The following is an 18,828-nucleotide window of genomic DNA, read 5'->3' as shown; positions in this document are numbered from 1 at the left end:
AGTTTGATGACTGATTCCTTGTTCCTCACAATAGTCACGGATGATAGTATTGAGGAATTCAGTCCCTCGATCTGATCTGATGCTAATGATGTTGACTTCCTTTTCAACGCTTAGTCTTCTCAGCAGCTTTGGTAGTTCCAACAGTGTCTCTCTCTTGGTGTATAGAAAGATAACCCAAGTATATCGTGAATAATCATCTACGACAATTAAGGTATACTTCCTACCGTTGTAACTTCTGGGAAAGATCGGGCCAAACAGATCCATGTGAAGTAGTTGAAGAATTCTTTCAGAGGAGTGTCCTGTCTTTGACTTGAATGACGTCCTTGTTTGCTTTCCTCTTTGACATGCTTCATATTCTTGCTTATTCTGGAACACAATAGAATGTAAACCTTCTACCAGTTGATGCTTAGCAAGTTTGTTGATCGTTTTGAAGTTGAGGTTCCACAACCAGTTGAGCTCCGAGCTGCTTTTGCTGATGAGACATGTTTCTGGAGGGCTATCTTCCCATGAGACAACATAGAGACTTCCTTGTCTGATTCCTCTCAGAACCACCTTTCTTTGATTGTTTCTAACAGTGAATTCATCCTTTTTGATCTTCACTAGCGAAATCGTTGTCACAAAATTGACTTACAGACAACAAATTATGTTTTAGACCAGAAACAAAGCTAACATTACTGATACTAGCGTTACCCATGTCGAGGACACCATAGCCTTTTATTTCTCTGATTGAGTTGTCTCCGAATGCAACTTTTGATCCAGGTTTCTCAACATATTGAGTTAGATATTCTTTGTAGCCCGTCATGTGCTTCGCACAGCCGCTATCCAGATATCATGTTCTGATTGATGCTTTAATTTCTTCTTTTTTTTTGTTTCCTGTTTTTGACCTGCAAGGAAGAGTTAATTTAGGTACCCAATCAATGTTTGAGTCCTTCATTGTTAGCTCGTGTTCCTTTTGGAACCCATATCTGCTTCAGAACTGGTCTTAGTGCTGATCTCTTGCGCTTTGCTGGTTGTCTGACTGAAGTGGTTGGTGCTTCAGTTGGCACATGAGCAATCTTCTGTTGAGCTTTCCTTTTGAGAACCTCACTCTTGTAGAAGCTTTGTCTGATGAGTTGTTGAGGTCTTCTTTGCTCTACAGAGTATCTCCCTTAAGATACTTGAGTCATTCTAGACTGATGGAGACTTGATTGATGTTGTGGGACATGAGTCATATGATGTCCAGTTGCTTGTCGTCGTGATTGGCGTTTGGCTCGTCTGGACCTATCATGGCTTTGTCTCCATGGATGTTGTTCTCTTCGGAACTGAACTGATTTCAGTTTCTAACTGATGTTGTTGTTCTTCCTCCTGGACTGGTGAGGAAGATTCTTCTTGAGTCCTGATGTTCCTTGCCCAATCTTTGACTAAAATCTGCTTTCCAGTCTTCTCAGTAGGATGATCTGGTTGGGGGCCTCCTTGGCTCTTCTGTAGTTTTGTGGAGGAGGAACATTCGTTCTTGCCATCAGCTTGTGTTTTCGAATTTCATCCATATCATGATCTCTTAATTCTTCTGAAGTGACATCTGCTTCTTCGATCATGATATTCTTTCCTTTATTAGTTGGAGCAACCTTTCCTCCGATGCTTTCAACGAGGCCTTTTGAAGGAAAGTTGGTTATCATGGGAGACTTCATCATGCAGTCCTTGACTGTTTCTTCCAGTTTGTGATTGAGCCTCTTGATCTCATGAGATGCTCTGTCACACTCTGAATTAGAAACTCTGAGCTTCTCTTCCAGTCGACTGTTCTCCATGATCAGTTGATCAAGACAAGTTTCATCCGGAAAGTAGATGATTGTCTGATTCTTGGCTCATTCATCATTGATCTCCTTTTCCATTTTCTGATTCTGCTTGAGGAGATCTTCAAATATTTTCCTCAACTGACAGTGATCAGTCATGAGCTGATCGAACTCGTCAGTTTCATCGGCTGAGCTTTCTCCAGATTCTGAATGATCTCCTGAAAAGACTAGGGAGTTATCAGTATAAGGAGTTTTTGAGTGAGAGTTTACCTCTGGGCCGTTCATTCCGTTGTCGTAGCTATTGTCGGCCACGCTTTCGGTTTCGTTGGCCATAAGGGCTTGGCTCTCATCATCTGAACTGGTAGAATTGAAGTCGGATGATTCTGATGTTTCTTCGGAAGATCCTGCATCGTCAGCAACCATCACTTTCTTCTTCGCATATTTGCGATCTTTCTTAGCTTTCAGCTCCTTGCGCTCAGACTGCGTCAGTTCAGGGCATTCAGTTCGAAAAGTGTCATTTCGTTTTGCATCCAAAGCATTCCACATCTTTCAAGTAAAAAGCGGTTGATTTTCTTTCTCCGCTTCTGTCAGTGGAATATCTAGACTTGCTTTCTCTTTCCTTTCCTTTGTAGTGCTTCTTGTGGAACCTCCTGTACTTGCGGAATTTGGACTCCATTTTGTTGAATTTTTCAATCAACAAAGCATATTGACTGAAGAAATCTTCAGGCTTGAGTTCCGCTGGTTCCTTTGTGTGCTTCTTGCTTTCTTTTGCTGATGCTTTCAGTGCTGCTCCTTTTGAGGTTGATGGACCATCTTCGTTTGATCCTCCAGCCCTCTTGATTCTAAGATTTCTCTGGATGTCGAACTCATTTGCCAAGAGATCAGAGAAGAGCTTGTTTGTCGGGAGCTGACTGAATCCAGGCTTGTTCTGATGAGCAACTGAATAGATCTGCCAATCTCCTCGCGGAAGTGCTCGAAGAATCTCCAAGTTGATTTCTCGTTGAGTGTACTTATCCTTCGAGATGGATTGGACTTCGTTCAGGATTTGGTTGAATCTAAGTTCCATCTCGTCGACAGATTTATTTTTGAGCATGAGGAATGAGTCAAATTTCTGATAAGCTATGGACAGCTTGTTCTCCTTTATTTCCTCGGATCCGATGCACATTCTTTCAATAATGTCCCACATCTCCTTTGCAGTTTTGCACTTGATGATCTTGGTGACATGCTTGTCTGGAACTGTGCCGGAGATGATGCTTTTGGCGAGGTTGTCTAGCTCATCTTGCTTCCTTTCTTCTGTGGTGAAGTCTGCCTTCTGCTTGATCTGGACCTCATCGTATGGATCCCGAGCTGGGTCAATTGGAACTCTTTTGACAATTTCGGTGATGATGATTGGTCCGTTGGTGATGACTTCCCACATTCGACAATGTTGGGCGGTGAGGAAGCTTTCAAGCCGAAACTTTCATATGTCGTATTTTTCAATACTAAACATAGGTAGAGAGGATATTCTGTTGTGGTTAGTCTCTATCAAAAAAGAGAGAACAGATAACAACAGATAAGACAAATAGCAAGCACTTTTTGAAAGAGAAAAGTTTTTCGAGACCTTTAAGAAAAATAATCTAGTTCAATTAGAACTTTAATCAGAAACAGAATCGTTCTTGCGAACAACCTGCTCTGATACCAATTGTTAGGTCCGAAGGGTCTCGAATAGGTGTATGGGGGAGAATACACCTATAGGCTATTTTTCAAAAGCAGGATCTCAATACAGAGATCAAAATAAAACTTTAAACACAAACAAAAACACCTATTTATTGAAAAGATATTTGATTATTTAAAGTTGACTATTTAAAGTAAATTACAAACCCTAAATCTACCCAACCCCCCCCCCAATTCACTCCGCCGCTCTATGCTCTATTTCTCTCTCATATGCGCAGCCCTCCTGTGGCTGAAACCCTAAATTGCGCTGTCCTCTACCGCCTCTCTTGTCGCCCTTAATTGCAGTGATGAAGCGTTCCTTCCCTTGGAAAGAGTATCTAAGCGACGAGTTCATCCCCGATACTAAAGATTTGCTTGGCTTCATCAATGATCTGTCGCCTGTGTACTTCCCGTTCTCCATGTCGGAGGCGTTGACGACGGCCTCCCAGGAGTCGTAGCTCGGTGCATCTGAGGTTGAAGATGAAGGAGAGCTTAGGTGCGAGCAGAGTCCATCCCCTCCGCTCCGACCTCCGATCTATCGCAGCCCTTGTCCCGCGAGACTCAGAAAGTATGAAACCCCCTCCTTACCTCGCTCATTTACTCAGTCCTCTGATTTAGGTCAACGTACTGATCTTCTCTGTTATGAATCATGGGCATCGGTTTTTCTGAGCAAGGAAACCCCTAGATCTGATGCCAAATCGTAAGATTTAGCGGAAAAATCAGGGGTCAAATCGGAGGAATTAGGGGCCAAAACGAAAGAATTGGGAGGGAAATCCGACGAGTGAGTGGTGGCTCACGGCATCCGAAGGCCACCATAGGTCAAGAGGGTCTCGAATAGGTGTATGGGGGGGGGAATACACCTATAGGCTATTTTTCAAAAGCAGGATCTCAATACAGAGATCAAAATGAAACTTTAAACACAAACACAAACACAAACACCTGTTTATTGAAAAAGAGATTTGATCAAAACAGGGTTGACGACTGATACTGAAAAACTCTTCCGTAAGGAGTTATCAGTTAAGTCACAAGAACTTAACTGATGCACGTAAAGCTTCAGTCGAGTTTGATAAACAGAGATGTTATAAATCTCACTGACTATCAGAAGATAGATAAGTCAGACTGATAACATACGCAGCGAAAATCTTTTGTTTTGCAATAGCCTTTTGGGTTGAGGACGTTGTTAGTCTTTAGTTTCTCTTTGCAATTAATCAGTTTTCAGTTTATGACAGGTAAGGGCACAAGTTGGAAAGTAAGACTGAAAGCTGTAAATAACACAGAGATTTTTACGTGGTTCGGAAAACACTTCCTACATCCACGATCGGTTGATCAGACCAACAACTTCACTCTGCAAGTGCTTACGGGTGCACTACAAACCGATGTTCGTGCCTACGGGTGCACAGAAAACCGAATCGTGTGCTTGCGGGTGCACACAATCAAAACAACTGAAGATCCAATCTTCAGTACCAATACACCTTGTTGGATTTCTCACTCCTAGCACGAACTGGCACTAGGATCTCACAGAGTCAGAGTACCTTCCTGAACTTCTTTGCAACTCAAACACTCGATTCTATCGGTCGAAGGGAGGTTTGAAATCTTGCCAACTAAACTTCAAAGAACAAGTTCTTTGGAGTTAGTTTGACCTAGGCTTTGGATAATCAAGGTTTGCCTAAGGTCTAAGAGAATTTATGTAATCAGCAGTGACTGATTTTTGGCTTTGGTATTCTCTTTTTCGATTCAAGCTTTTAGGAATTTGAGCTTTTGGCTGAGAAGCAATTTTGGCAGAGTTTCAGCTTATGTTGTTGAATCGGTGAAGATTGAAGTGATCCTCGAGTGCTATTTATAGGAGAGATCTTGAATAGATCCGTTGGCGGAGAAGGTCTTCAAGATTTCTTCCGTTGGAGGAAATTTGAACTTGGGCTGAGGCTTCAATCTTCGAGGTTCCTTGTTTGGTGAGAACGACTATGTTGAAGAGCAGGAGATGCGACGTCTTTGGTAAAGTAGTCATCAAATAGGAATGACCTCTGCAGAGAAAGGACGATCCTGAGATCTCTGCATTTAATGCGGCTGTACTTCTAGAGTAAGTGACTTCCTTTGAACGTTGGAGGTTCAGTCCGAGGAAGAATGTTTAACTGATACTTGAGTTTAGTACCAGTCCGCTGATTCCACGTGGCTCGCATTAAGTAATCAGTTCAAGACTGATTCTTCGACTGATACTTTAGTCGACAACTACAGTCTTCAGTCTTCAGTCCTTCGTTCTTCAGTCTTCAGAACAACAAACTAAACTAGAAAAAGAACTCTAACACTTGAGTTCGAACAGTTCTAGTCTATTACAACCAAAGCCTATGAATTTTGGTATCATCAAAACAAGGATTAGGATATTCCATTAAGTTCCCAACAAATTTATTAAAATTTGTGTCTCTCCCTCCTAGAATTTACTTTTGCAAGACAAACGAAGTATTAGAGAGACTTATCATATAGGCCAACGAGCATCACAAAAAATTGCAGTGGTTTTTTTCTTTTTTCTATAGCTGAGAAAATGACAGTGATATCAGAAGAACTATCGCTATAGAAAAAATAACCGGGCAACCATGTAAAAAGCAAATTACTTTCATATAATAAGGCATTTAAAAAAAGAAAAAGAAAAAAAGGAATTTGAATGAGCAAGCAAATTCCATAATCAGTAGGAAGACAGAATTTCTTCTACTTCACTGGAGTACAAATTAGAGAAGAAATCTCATCTATCTTTGCAGCATCTGCAGATTTGTCTACATACTTGGCCTTGAGCACTACCATATCTTGTATAAGTTGCGTCATGTTTAGCTGCGACGAGCCTCCTTCCTCCACCGCCCTCTTGGCCGCCTCTCCGAGCTTCCGTGCCCTCTCTCTCCTCTCCGCCCCTTCCTCTCCTCCCTCCATCAACTCATCAATCGCCATCTTCACATCATCGCTCCTCACCTGCACCGCAGCACCATCGTCCAACCCTAGCACCACCGGAATCTCCACGCCTACTCTCACCCCGGTTTTGATCACGTTCACGATGAACTTCTCGTTGCAGAACTGCTCCGCGAACATGGGCCACGTGATCATCGGCACGCCGGCGCTCACGCCCTCGAGAGTCGAGTTCCACCCGCAGTGCGTCAGAAACCCTCCCACCGATGGGTGGGACAGGATCAGCACCTGCGGCGCCCACCCCCGGATCAAGAGCCCCCTCCCTCCGATCCGCTGCTCGAATTTCTCCTCCGTCAGCCACAACACGAACTCGTCAGAGGCTTGCCTGATCACCCAAACGAAGGGGCGGTTGGAAGCTTCTAGGCCTAATCCCATCTCTATCAGCTGCGCGGCGGCCACGCGCGATATGCTCCCTAGGCAGACGTAGATGACAGAGCCGGGGGCGTGCGAGTCAAGCCATTTCAAGCAGTCGTGTCCGCCAATCGCCGCCGTGTTGCCTCTCTCCTCCTTGTCGGAATCCTCCACGTTGCAGAGCGAAACTGGTCCGATGCACCAGACCTTATTGCCTCGGAGATTAGCGTATTTCCGGACGTATTCAGTCTCCAGCTCTTGAAAAGTGTTGGCCACCGTTCCGGCGGAGCCGACCTCGGAGTTGAAGAGCTCGTGCCGCATCTCAGCCCATTCCGGCGACAAATCTTCAACGGAGCCCGTGATCTGAACTTTGGTGAGCTCGATCCGATGAGGCAAATCCGGCACAACGAAATACTCTGTAGCACTAGCTACATCTTCTAGAAGCTTGGAGTCCCACAACAGGTGCATGCACGCGAGAGAAAAGCAGCTGGTTCCATGAAACACGAGCCGAGGGATTCCCAGTTGGCGAGCCATTTCCGTAGCCCATGGAAAGCACATATCGGCTATCAAACTAGTAGGATTGAGTTGGAGGAGCAAAGCCTCGACCTGCTCCCGCAGCATGGCGGTTGCCTTGAAGAAGTTCAAGACGTAATGCATCGACGGAAGCATGTCGAAATGTTCGCAGCCCTCGGGCAGGCCAGCCTCGGCGCAGGGCAGCCTCAGGTGGAAGATGCGGATGCTCAATCCGGAGGCGATTGCGCGCTCCACCGTTTTATTTACTCTGCTGCCGTTCTTTGGAGTGACGAGAATGGAGACGGCGACTCCGCGCTTAGCCAGAAGCTTAGCCAAGTCCACCGCGGGAATCAGATGGCCTTGCGCCATGAACGGGAGCAGGACGAAATGAGGCGGTTTGCCATTGATCGCCATTGTACGTAGTTTATCTGTGAGAGAGATATGGCTTAGTTTGGTTTGTGCGAAGTGGAGGAGATAAATACTAGAAGCTAGGAAGTTTCTAAGTTGGAAGTGTGTGTGATGATGTAAGAGCATACACTAGCAGATTCGAGGATATATATTATGGGATATATTTAGGCTGTCACGCAATTTTTTTGTGGTCTCAACTGTGAAACTGATGTATGTGGATGAAACATTACCGGTTGTTCACGTGAAAGGTGAAGCAAACGACAATAGGTTAATGCATGTTGTAGAATGTGACAAACTGATGCAGAGAAGCTTCGAGTTGATGCTGCTGGTACGTACCGACGTGCTCGTTAACTCTTTGTCAAAATCAAGGATAAGAGAATTCAGTTCGGACCTTGCTACTCATGAAAGCTTATCTCTCTCACCCAACACGAATTCTAGATGCATGCGTGGTCGACATTTGTGCAACATAACACGTTATTTCATGGCTACAGAAAATTGGAGTATCACAAAAAGATTTTATTGTCACATACGATACGAGATTTAACAAGTGAACACAAATAAATTCATAATATTTCATGTGGACAAAAAACATATACAATAATACAATAATATTGGTTCAGCGAATGAGATCTTCTATTCCAACTTGATGCTAGTATTTCAAAAAAAAAAGGAAACCCAATATTAATTCAAAGCAAAAGAATCGTCGCACGCTGGCTAGCTCTGTTCCTTTTTCCTCTCGAATCCCCTCTTGGGCCGCCGTATGGGCCTTCCCCCCCCCCCCGCCCGACTGGAATAGATATTTCGCTGCTCCTAGCAAGGTGATCGTCTGGTCCTTTCCCGACGACGAAGACTGCCGCGCCTTGATGATGTCTGGCCCAAGTGATAGCCTGTCCTTCTGCTGTCCCGCTGCAGCTGCGCATGGACTCCTATCGGCAGCTATTATGCCACGAAAACGATTTATGTGCGTGCTGGATGATCAAATATATGATTCCGACGATGGGGAGGACTTGGAGTGCTGAAATGTTGTAGAAGAACCAACCATGGACTGGAAGGGCGCCGAGTCGTTGGATTTTGAGTTTATAAGCAAACAAGCGACGTTAGTTGCCACAAGACCGTGAGCCACGTGGTAGCCGCTGGCCCGCTGCCGCATCTACCTCGTGACGAGCTTTTTCAACTTAAAAATGGGGGTGCCGCCGTACACCACGGGATTTGACTACGGGCTGTGGAATGACATGCACCCTCACAAAACGGTTGAATTTCATGTGCATAAAATCGGCAAGGGAGTAGCGTCGCGTTACATGGAGGGAAGCTTGGATGGTCTGGTGATGTTCGTCGGATTCAACCACTCGTTTGCGCTGCCGGCGTCCGAGTTGCAGCCGGATTCCATTTACCACACACATATAACACCTTCAACTTGCCGGATGAAATGTATGGCGGTCACGATATCTTGGCATTTTTTATTAATTACTCGTAGCAAGATCCCTGCGACTTTCTAAGCTTCAAAAAGATTCATCCACCACCTATATGGTATACTCCCACCACCACCACCACTATATAATGCTCATTTAATTTTCATCAAATTTTCTTTATTAATATAACTAATGACATATATATGATCATGTTTTGAGTATCAATTCTAGTACTATGATGTTTTATAGTATTTTTTTTTAATCTTCGAGGATTCATAATATTGTTACCATATATATGATGACTGACACATGCATATATGGTATTTATTTTTGGGTTAAGGTGCACATACACCCCTAAGGTAGGTAGAGGCCCATAGAGCGTATACCCCTCGCTCCATACTCGACATTGGATCAAATAGCCCCCGAAGCCCAAAAATTTAAGCAATTAAGCCCACGGGATTAACGGCGTCTTCCGTCCGTTAGTTCTGGGTATCTAGTTGAAGAGAAAAAGGTGTTCGACGAAATGCCTGAGAGTAGCATCGATATTTGAACTACAGGTTAGAACAACCATCAACAGCAAGAAAATAAACAAACGAAGGAGAGCAACAGGTTCCCATCAAGGCTACCATCAACTGAAACAAGAAAACATACCAAAATGAACAAGAACAAAGGGCCAGCTAAGGAGTACATGATCGCATACACAAGGGTCCACCGCCGCTAAACGCTCTACCAGAGGCTTCCCACCAACGAGATGCTCCCCAAGGACCTCTATCTCTCCTTGGTAAATGTAATTCTCAAAAACTTGTTCATCATCAAGTATGCAAGTTCATGTTGATCTATATATGTATATATAATTAATGTGGCAAGCGATTTGTGTGAATTTCTTTCGACGGATCAGATTCTCGCTGGCGTGGTGGACGTACACGTTTCCGATGATCGGAGCTGCAATCGCCACCATCAGATACTCGAGCGCGGTGGAGCACGCAGTAACCAAGAAATTTGCGGTGATCCCGTGCATTGTGGCGACGCTCATAGTGGCGGCGTTTCTAGTGATGATGGTGATTCACGCCTTCATACTGGGGGACCTGTTTCCCAACGACATCACCATTGCTATAAGCGAGAGGAGACCCAAATCATCCACCACGCGGAAATTCACCAACGCAACATGAACAAGTTTTCGAGAATTAAATTACCAAGGAGAGATAGAGGTCCTTGGGGCTCGTTGGTGGGAAGCCTCTGGTAGAGCGTTTGGCAGCGGTGAACCTCGTCGGAGATGTGGTGGACGAATTGGCATATTTCTCAGGCATTTCGTTGAACACCTTCCTCGCTTCAACCAGATACCCAAAACTAATAGACGGTAATCTCGTGGGTTTAATTGCTTAAATTTTTGGACTTCGGGGGGCTATTTGATCCAATGTCAAGTATGGGGGATATACGTTCTAGGGGCTTCTACCTTAGGGGTGCATCTGCACTTTAACCCTTTAGTTTTCTCATGTTTAGTGTATTCGACTCTCATTTCCTTTTTACACTAGTACGCCTACAATGTACGAGTCATAATATATTTTATTTATAAAAAAAATTAAAATTATGTAAAAATGTCATTATTTATGAGATAGATTAATTGATACAAAAAATGTTAATTTAAATATTACTAGTATTTAATTTAAAATTGTGTATAATAATTGTTAAGTGTGTTGTTACAACAATTGATCTCAGCCGTTCATTGTGAGGTTAAGATCAATGCTTACGTGGAGCCTGTTTACTGGATCATTAGTATGTAGTAAGTTACTTAGAGTAATCTGGGGATTAGAGTGAAATCTGTAACAGCTTGTGTGCTGCGTGGTGAGAGTTTTGTGAGTTGGGGGTAGTTTTCTCTCATTCTTCTTTTACTCTTCTTTGTAAATGGTGGATTCATGTTCTTGTGAAATCAATAATATCTCTCGTTGACCCTTCCGTGGATGTACAATCGGAAACGATTGGAACCACGTAAATCTTCTTGTTGCTGCGATTTAATCTCGTTTTCATTATTGTGTGAATCAAAATCGAGTGATAGTATTTTGATTCACATTTGGCGCCGTCTGTGGAAACCGGTGAATCCACGGCGAGTTTCGAATCTTGATCGCGATCGGTGGTTTTCCGGTGAGATCTGGATTTGTGAGATTGCGGCGAATATTTACAGAAGTTCTCTGCAATGGCGACAACAAGATATGAAGCTGAAAAGTACAATGGGAAAAACGATTTTGCAATTTGACAAATCAAGATGAGAGCCTTGCTCGTGCAACAAGGTCTCGTAAGTTTCTTGAATGAAGCTGACCCTAAAGATTCAAAGGCAGATGTCACAGATCCTAAGAAAGCAGAGCTTCAAGAGAAAGCTCATAGCGCCATTATTCTCAACCTAAGTGACAAAGTGTTGCGAGAAGTTTCGAAAGAAAAGTCCGCTGCTGCTGTGTGGAAGAAGCTAGAGTCTTTGTACATGGAGAAATCTTTAGCCAACAGGTTATACTTCAAACAAAGATTATATTCTTATCGAATAACAGATGATAAGAATATACTGGAGCAGCTTGATGAATTCAATAAGGCTGTGGATGATTTGGAGAATATTGAGGTTGTTCTCGGTGATGAAGATAAGGCAATAGTGCTACTGAATGCACTTCCGAAGTCTTATGAACATTTGAAGAACGCCATGTTGTATGGCCGAGAGAAGACCATCACCTTGAATGAAGTGAAGTCTGCAATCAAAGCCAAAGAGTTGCAAAAGACAGCAGCAGGGGCAAAATCTGAAGGGCCGGCTGAAGGGCTAAATGTGAAAGAAAAATTCAAAAAGGATAAGAAAGCAAAGAAGCCACATGATGGCAATAAAAGGGAATTCAAGAAACCTAAGAAAGGTGGAGAGAATAAGGAGGAAAGAAAGTGTTTCTACTGCAGCAAACCAGGCCATATTCTCAAGAATTGTTACTCTTGGAAGAAGAAGCAATCTGAGCAACAAAAAGAGTCCAATTCGGCTGATGTGGTTGAAGAATGTGAGAAAGCTGAGATGCTCAACATCATGAGTACCAACATTGGTGAAAAATGGATTATGGACAGTGGTTGTACATTCCATATGTGTCACATAAAGGAATGGTTTAGTGACATAGAGTATGGGAACAAAGGATCAGTGATGCTAGGAAATGATGAATCATGTCCAGTAAAAGGCATTGGGAGCATCACAATAAAGAACCATGAAGGACAGCTAAAAGTACTGCAGGAGGTCAGGTATATCCCTAAACTAAAAAGAAACCTGATATCATTGGGGATGTTAGAGAAAAGGGGATTTAATTTTCTGTCAAATGATGGTTATTTGTATGTGATGAAGGAAAGCAGTGCAGTGTTAAAGGGAATAAGAAACAACAGTCTATATCATTTAATAGGTTCTACTGTTGTTGGTAATGTGGAGATGAACACTGCATGTGAATCTGAATTGTGGCATAGAAGGTTAGCTCACGTTGGTGAAAAGGGAATCAAAGAGTTACAGAAGCAAAACTTACTCAAGATTTCCACTACTGTTAAACTGAAAACGTGTGAAGACTGTATTCTAGGGAAAAGTAAGAAAGCTCATTTCCTTAGTGGAAAGAAAATGTCACAAAAACCTCTGGAATATATTCACAGTGATCTATGTGGGCCAGCAAGGGTTAGTACACCTGGTGGAGGAAAATACCATCTTTCACTCATAGATGATTACAGCAGAAAGCTCTGGGTCTACATTATAAAACACAAATCCGATACTTTCTCATAGTTTGAGGAATGGAGTGCAAAAGTTGAGAATGAGACAGGACTTAAGGTGAAATATCTGAGAACAGATAATGGGTTGGAGTTCTTGTCAGAAGAATTTGAAGTTTTCTGTAAAAGAAATGGAATTCAAAGACATAAAATTGTTCCTGCAAATCCTCAACAAAATGGAATAGTTTAGAGGATGAATAGGACTATCCTAGAAAGGGTGAGGTGCATGCTGACAAGTTCTGGACTACCAGCCAAGTTCTAGGGAGAAGCAGTTCACACAGCTTGTTATCTTATTAACAAGTGTCCATCAGCAGCTCTGAATTTTAAAGTACCAAATGAAGTGTGGAGTGGAAGAGTTTGCAACTACGATTACTTGAGAGTGTTTGGATGTCAGGCTTTTGCACATATCAGACAAGATAAGTTGCAACCTAGAGCTCTAAAGTGTGTAATGATTGGTTATCCCAAAGGTGTTAAAGGTTACAAGCTCTGGTGTATAGATCCCGGTAACCAAAAGTGTATTATTAGCAGGGATGTAACATTCATTGAAGACAAAATGCCATTTCTTGAAAATTTGGACAGAAATACTGGTAAAAGAGAAGAAACTCAGTTTGAGGTGGAGTTACCAGGAGAAAGACAGACTGCTGATCAGTATGATAATGAGGGAGCTGCGTCTCTGATGAAGAAACAGCAAATATTGATGAAGAATTAACTGATAATCTAAATGACTATCAGTTAACAAGGGATGGAGACAATCACATGCACCAGATATGGTCATGCTGACATGATCTCTTATGCTCTCAACATAGCTGAAGAAATAAGCTATGAGGAACCAAAATGCTATAAGGATGCAATGAACAGTAGTGAGAAAGATCATTGGATAAAGGCCATGGAGGAAGAACTAGAATCCTTGCTAAAGAATCAAACCTGGATTTTGGTTGATAAACCTAAAGGGCATAAATGCATTGGATGTAAATGGGTGTACAAGAAGAAGGTGGAGTTAATTGATGGAAAAGAAAAGGTTAGATACAAGGCTAGGCTTGTAGCAAAAGGTCTCACACAGAGGGAAGGGATTGATTTCAATGAAGTTTTCTCCCCGGTTGTGAAGCACACCTCAATTAGAATTCTGCTATCTATCGTTACCCAACAAAATTTGGAGTTAAAGCAGTTGGATGTGAAAACTGCATTCCTCAATGGTGATTTGGAAGAAAGCATTTATATGGTTCAACCTGAGGGTTTTACACTAGCTGGAGATGGAGAGAAAGTGTGCTTACTAAATAAATCCATATATGGTCTTAAGCAAAGCTCAAGACAGTGGTACTTGAAGTTCGATGAACATATGATGGCAATGGGTTTTAGAAGATCTCTATTTGACAGTTGTGTTTACTTCAGATCTTCACAAGGTAATATCATGACCTATCTTTTATTATATGTCGATGATATGCTTCTTGCAAGCAGTAGCAAACAAGAAGTCAAACAAGTTAAAATGGATTTGAAGTCCTGCTTTGAGATGAAAGATTTGGGGCAAGCTAGTAGAATACTAGGAATGGATATCTCAAGAGACGGGAGCTGTGGTAAACTCTAGTTATATCAGAATGAATATATCAAGAAAGTACTGAAAAGATTCAGTATGAGTGAGGCAAAGGAAGTACAAGTGCCCCTTGGTCAACATTTTAAGCTTAGTTCAGAACAGAAGCCTAAAACCAAAGAAGAAGTGAGGTTCATGGCTAACATACCATACTCAAATATAGTTGGTAGTATCATGTATTGCATGATTTGCACCAGACCTGATTTGTCACATGCAATAAGTGTTACGAGCAGATATATGAGTGAACCTGGGAAGACTCATTGGGAAGCATTGAAATGGATTCTGAGATACATGAGAAAAACTTCTGATTTTGGAATCCTATTTGAGCAGACTAATGAAAGTCAAAAGTCAGTACTAATTGGTTATGTTGATTCGGATTATGCAGCAAATGTTGACACCAGAAAGTCACAAACGAGTTACATCTTTACTCTTCATGGTGCAGCTATGAGTTGGAAGTCTGTTCTTCAATCTGTGGTGGCTCTCTCCACCACAGAAGCAGAATGCATGGCACTAACTGAAGCAGTGAAGGAAGCTTTGTGGCTCAAAGGGATTCTAAATGAGTTTGGAATTAGACAAGAAAGTGTGGAGATTAGATGTGATAGTCAGTCTGCTATACATCTAGTCAAGCATCAAGTGTTTCATGAGAGAAGTAAACACATTGATGTTAGATATCATTTCATAAGAGATGTGGTTGCAGAAGAAAAAGTGAAGGTGGCTAAGGTTGGCACTGAAGACAATGCATCGGATATGTTAACAAAAGCACTACATTCATCCAAGTTTCTGCATTGCCTGGATCTTGTGAAAGTGCTCAATAAGCAGCATTGATGCTGCTGCTAAAGCATTTTACTGAGGTCTGGTTGGTATGCTCTGTGATGGAGCTAAGTGGAAGGGAAGCCTGAGCTCTGTGTTGTTTTCAACAATGTGGAGAATGTTAAGTGTGTTGATACAACAATTGATCTCAGCCGTTCATTGTGAGGTTATGATCAATGCTTACGTGGAGCATGTTTACTGGATCATTAGCTGCATATAAAATGTGTTAGTTATGTAGTTAGTTACTTAGAGTAATCTGGGGATTAGAGTGAAATCTGTAACAGCTTGTGTGCTGCGTGGTGAGAGTTTTGTGAGTTGGGGGTAGTTTTCTCTCATTCTTCTTTTACTCTTCTTTGTAAATGGTGGATTCTTGTTCTTGTGAAATCAATAATATCTCTCGTTGACCCTCCCGTGGATGTACAATCGGAAACGATTGGAACCACGTAAATCTTCTTGTTGCTGCTATTTAATCTCGTTTTCATTATTGTGTGAATCAAAATCGAGTGATAGTATTTTGATTCACAATAATATTAAATGTTAATGAATATTGTATAATAACAATTAAATACGTAAAATAATAATTAAATTTATAGATTGTAAAACAAATAATTGAAGTCGATCTCATTTTGAAAAAATAACACTAAATCATCAATATAACAAAATTAATAACCGTCGTTTAATATAATATACTCCCTCCGTCCACGATTTAATGTCCCACTTTGGTGTGGGCACGGAGACTAATACAGCTGAAAAATGTGATGTGGATGAAATATAAGGGTAGTTGACTAAAGTGATAAAGATAGTTGACTAAAGTGATAAAGGTGTTGTGAGTGGATCCACTAGTGATAAAGTGTAGTAAATATAGAATATAAAAATGATAAAGGTGTTTTAAGGTGGGTCCATTAGTGGCAAATGGTAGTAAATATAGGAAAATAAGAAGAGTAAAAAAGGTACAAAAAGCATAATAGGGCATTAAATTGTGGACAGATTTTTAAAGGCAAGTAGGGCATTAAATTGTGGACGGATGGAGTATAATTTTGGGCTCTTAAAATTGGGAAAAGGTGCAGATTGGCCCCCGAAGTAGTAGCCCCTATAGCGTATAACCCCTCTTACTCACTGTGTGTGCAACTAAACCCCTGAACTCCGAGAAAAGGCTGCAAATTCCCCCCTCTGACCTAACGCCGTTAAGTGTCCGTTAATGTTTGCGTTTAATGCACACTCTACTTCAGGGGTGGATTTGCACCTTAATTTTTTTTATTTTTTTTTATAATTTCGGCAACCCACCTCCGGCATCAACTTAACCGCCCCCTGTACTGATCGGCTCCAACTTACACTTTGTCAGCTCGCACGCGCTCAATCTCTTGATCGTCGACTACTTACTGTCGACATACAGCAGCATCACCAACTCCAGATGTGGACCTGGATCGAATCATGCTTGGTCCAAATCCATATCTGTATTTTTTTACTTAGATCAGGATCCGGTCCAAATCCATTAGGTCCAAAAAAATGAGATTCATGTCCAGATCCATTAGATTCACAGGGTCTCAAGTCCTGACCCGGATCCATTCTTTTTTCTCTTTTAAAATAAATTTACAAATATTAAATTAACCAAAAAAAAATCATAATTATTATCTAGAGTTTTAATAATTATTCAAAAATAAATAAATAAAATTTAAATATATATTATATAGATAAATATATACACAATTAATATTAGGGCTGGGAATCGGGTCGGGTTCGGGTACCCTACCCGAAAAAATCGGGCACCCGAACCCGAAAATACCCTAAACCCACTACCCGAACCCGACCCCGAATTTGAAATCGGGTACCCTAATACCCGACTCGAGTACCCGAGTCGGGTATTCGGGTACCCGAAATTACCCGGTCAAAATGAGCTCGAACATGGCGGAGTCGAGCTGCCGGGCCGCCGTCACCATTTTCTTCAAGCTCTCCACCTCCATCGCCACCTCACTACCTTCTTCCATCACCCTCATCTGTTGCTGTTGCTGCACTGGTTTGTTTCCTTTCACACCAACATTCTACATTCCAAAACCACCTCTCAACATTTGTTCCACATTCAATTGATTATACATGTATGTGTGTGCTTATATACCTCGGATAAATTCGAAACGGATTTGAGGGCGCTGGCATCAATCTGTGCCGAGATTGCATCTCCTCTGCAGAGCTTCAAGGGAGAAAGAGGCGAGAATGAGAGAGAGAGTCGAGCAGACTGGGCGAGGTCGCGGCTGGGGCTGGGGCTGGGGCGAGGTCGCGGCTGGGGCGGCTGGAGTGGGGGCGGCGGCGGCAGGAAGGGGGAGGGGGGGTTACAGCTAGGGCTGGGATTGGGGATTAAGTGGGCTGGGGGTTACTTTGAAATGGGAACGGGCCGGCAGTGGGCTGGGATTGGGGATTAAGTGGGCTGGGGGTTAATTTAAAATATATTAATTAAAAAATCGGGTAATTCGGGTATACCCGATACCCGATTTTTTCACACCCTAAATACCCGACCCCGACCCCGATCCCGAATTTTTCGGGTATAGGGTACCCGATACCCGATTTTTTCGGGTCGGGTATCGGGTACCCGATTACCCAATCCCGAAATTCCCACCCCTAATTAATATCATAAGATAAGCCTAAAAGGTTAAGGTGTTGGAGGAGATGCTGTTGTGCGGGGCGGTGAAGAAGCTGGTGGCGTTGCTGCATGTAAGCGGTGGGCAGTCGACAACCAAGAGATTGGGCGCGTGCGAGCTGACAAAGTGCAAGTCAGAATCGATGAGTACGGAGACGGTTAAGTTGATGCCGGAGGTGGGTTGCTGAAATTATAAAAAAACAAAAAAAAAATTAAGGTGCAGATCCACCCCCGAAGTAGAGGGTGCAATTAAACCCAAACGTTAACGGACACTTAACGGCGTTAGGTCAAAGGGGGGGATTTGCACCCTTTTCTCGGAGTTCAGAGGTTTAGTTGCACACACAGTGAGCAAGAGGGGTTATACGCTATTGGGGCTACTACTTCGGGGGTCAATCTGCACCTTTTCCCCTTAAAATTTTAAACTATATTATTATTAATAGTTCATATTTAAATAGCTTAAAACTAATTAAAAATCAGATAAAATACGAATAATATAAAAAGGAAAATGTAACAACAAATATATGTTTATATAAATGAAGATGAAATCCTCAAATCTACCAGTGAGCAGGGGCGGATCTAGGGGGCTGGGGGGGAGAGGCTGAAGCCCCCTCCCAAATTTTTAGTTTTATATTTTATGTTATTAAATATATATATATATATATATATATATATATATAGGGAAGGGCTACTGTGAGAGCACCTCTTATAATAAGAAATACTCCCTCCGTCCCATTATTCATAGCTCGTACGTATTCCTTTTTTAGCCGTCCCAAGCTACTTAGCTCGTTTCCTTTTTGAGCCATAATTAGGGAACTATTAACTTAATTAAGTTGACTATTTAAAGTAAATTACAAACCCTAAATCTACCCAACCCCCCCCCCCCAATTCACTCCGCCGCTCTATGCTCTCTTTCTCTCTCATATGCGCAGCCCTCATGTGGCTGAAACCCTAAATTGT

At 42.3% G+C, this 18,828-nt stretch overlaps 2 protein-coding genes across 2 annotated transcripts; one reads left to right on the top strand and one right to left on the bottom strand.

The window, feature by feature from the left end:
* Positions 1-6,054: 6,054 nt before the first annotated feature.
* Positions 6,055-7,856, bottom strand: LOC130997857 (UDP-glycosyltransferase 73C4-like). Its single transcript, XM_057923284.1, has one exon. It carries the CDS (start codon positions 7,806-7,808, stop codon positions 6,162-6,164), a length of 1,647 nt encoding a protein of 548 aa, XP_057779267.1. The 5' UTR covers positions 7,809-7,856; the 3' UTR covers positions 6,055-6,161.
* Positions 7,857-14,474: 6,618 nt separating this feature from the next.
* LOC130998373 (secreted RxLR effector protein 161-like) lies at positions 14,475-15,257 on the top strand. Its single transcript, XM_057923794.1, has one exon. The coding sequence runs from the start codon at positions 14,475-14,477 to the stop codon at positions 15,255-15,257; it is 783 nt and encodes a 260-aa protein (XP_057779777.1).
* Positions 15,258-18,828: the final 3,571 nt, after the last annotated feature.

This window comes from Salvia miltiorrhiza, chromosome 8 (genome assembly GCF_028751815.1).
Source record: "Salvia miltiorrhiza cultivar Shanhuang (shh) chromosome 8, IMPLAD_Smil_shh, whole genome shotgun sequence".
In the NCBI taxonomy this organism is placed as follows: domain Eukaryota; kingdom Viridiplantae; phylum Streptophyta; class Magnoliopsida; order Lamiales; family Lamiaceae; genus Salvia; species Salvia miltiorrhiza.
This window is presented reverse-complemented; position numbering and strand designations above follow the sequence as displayed.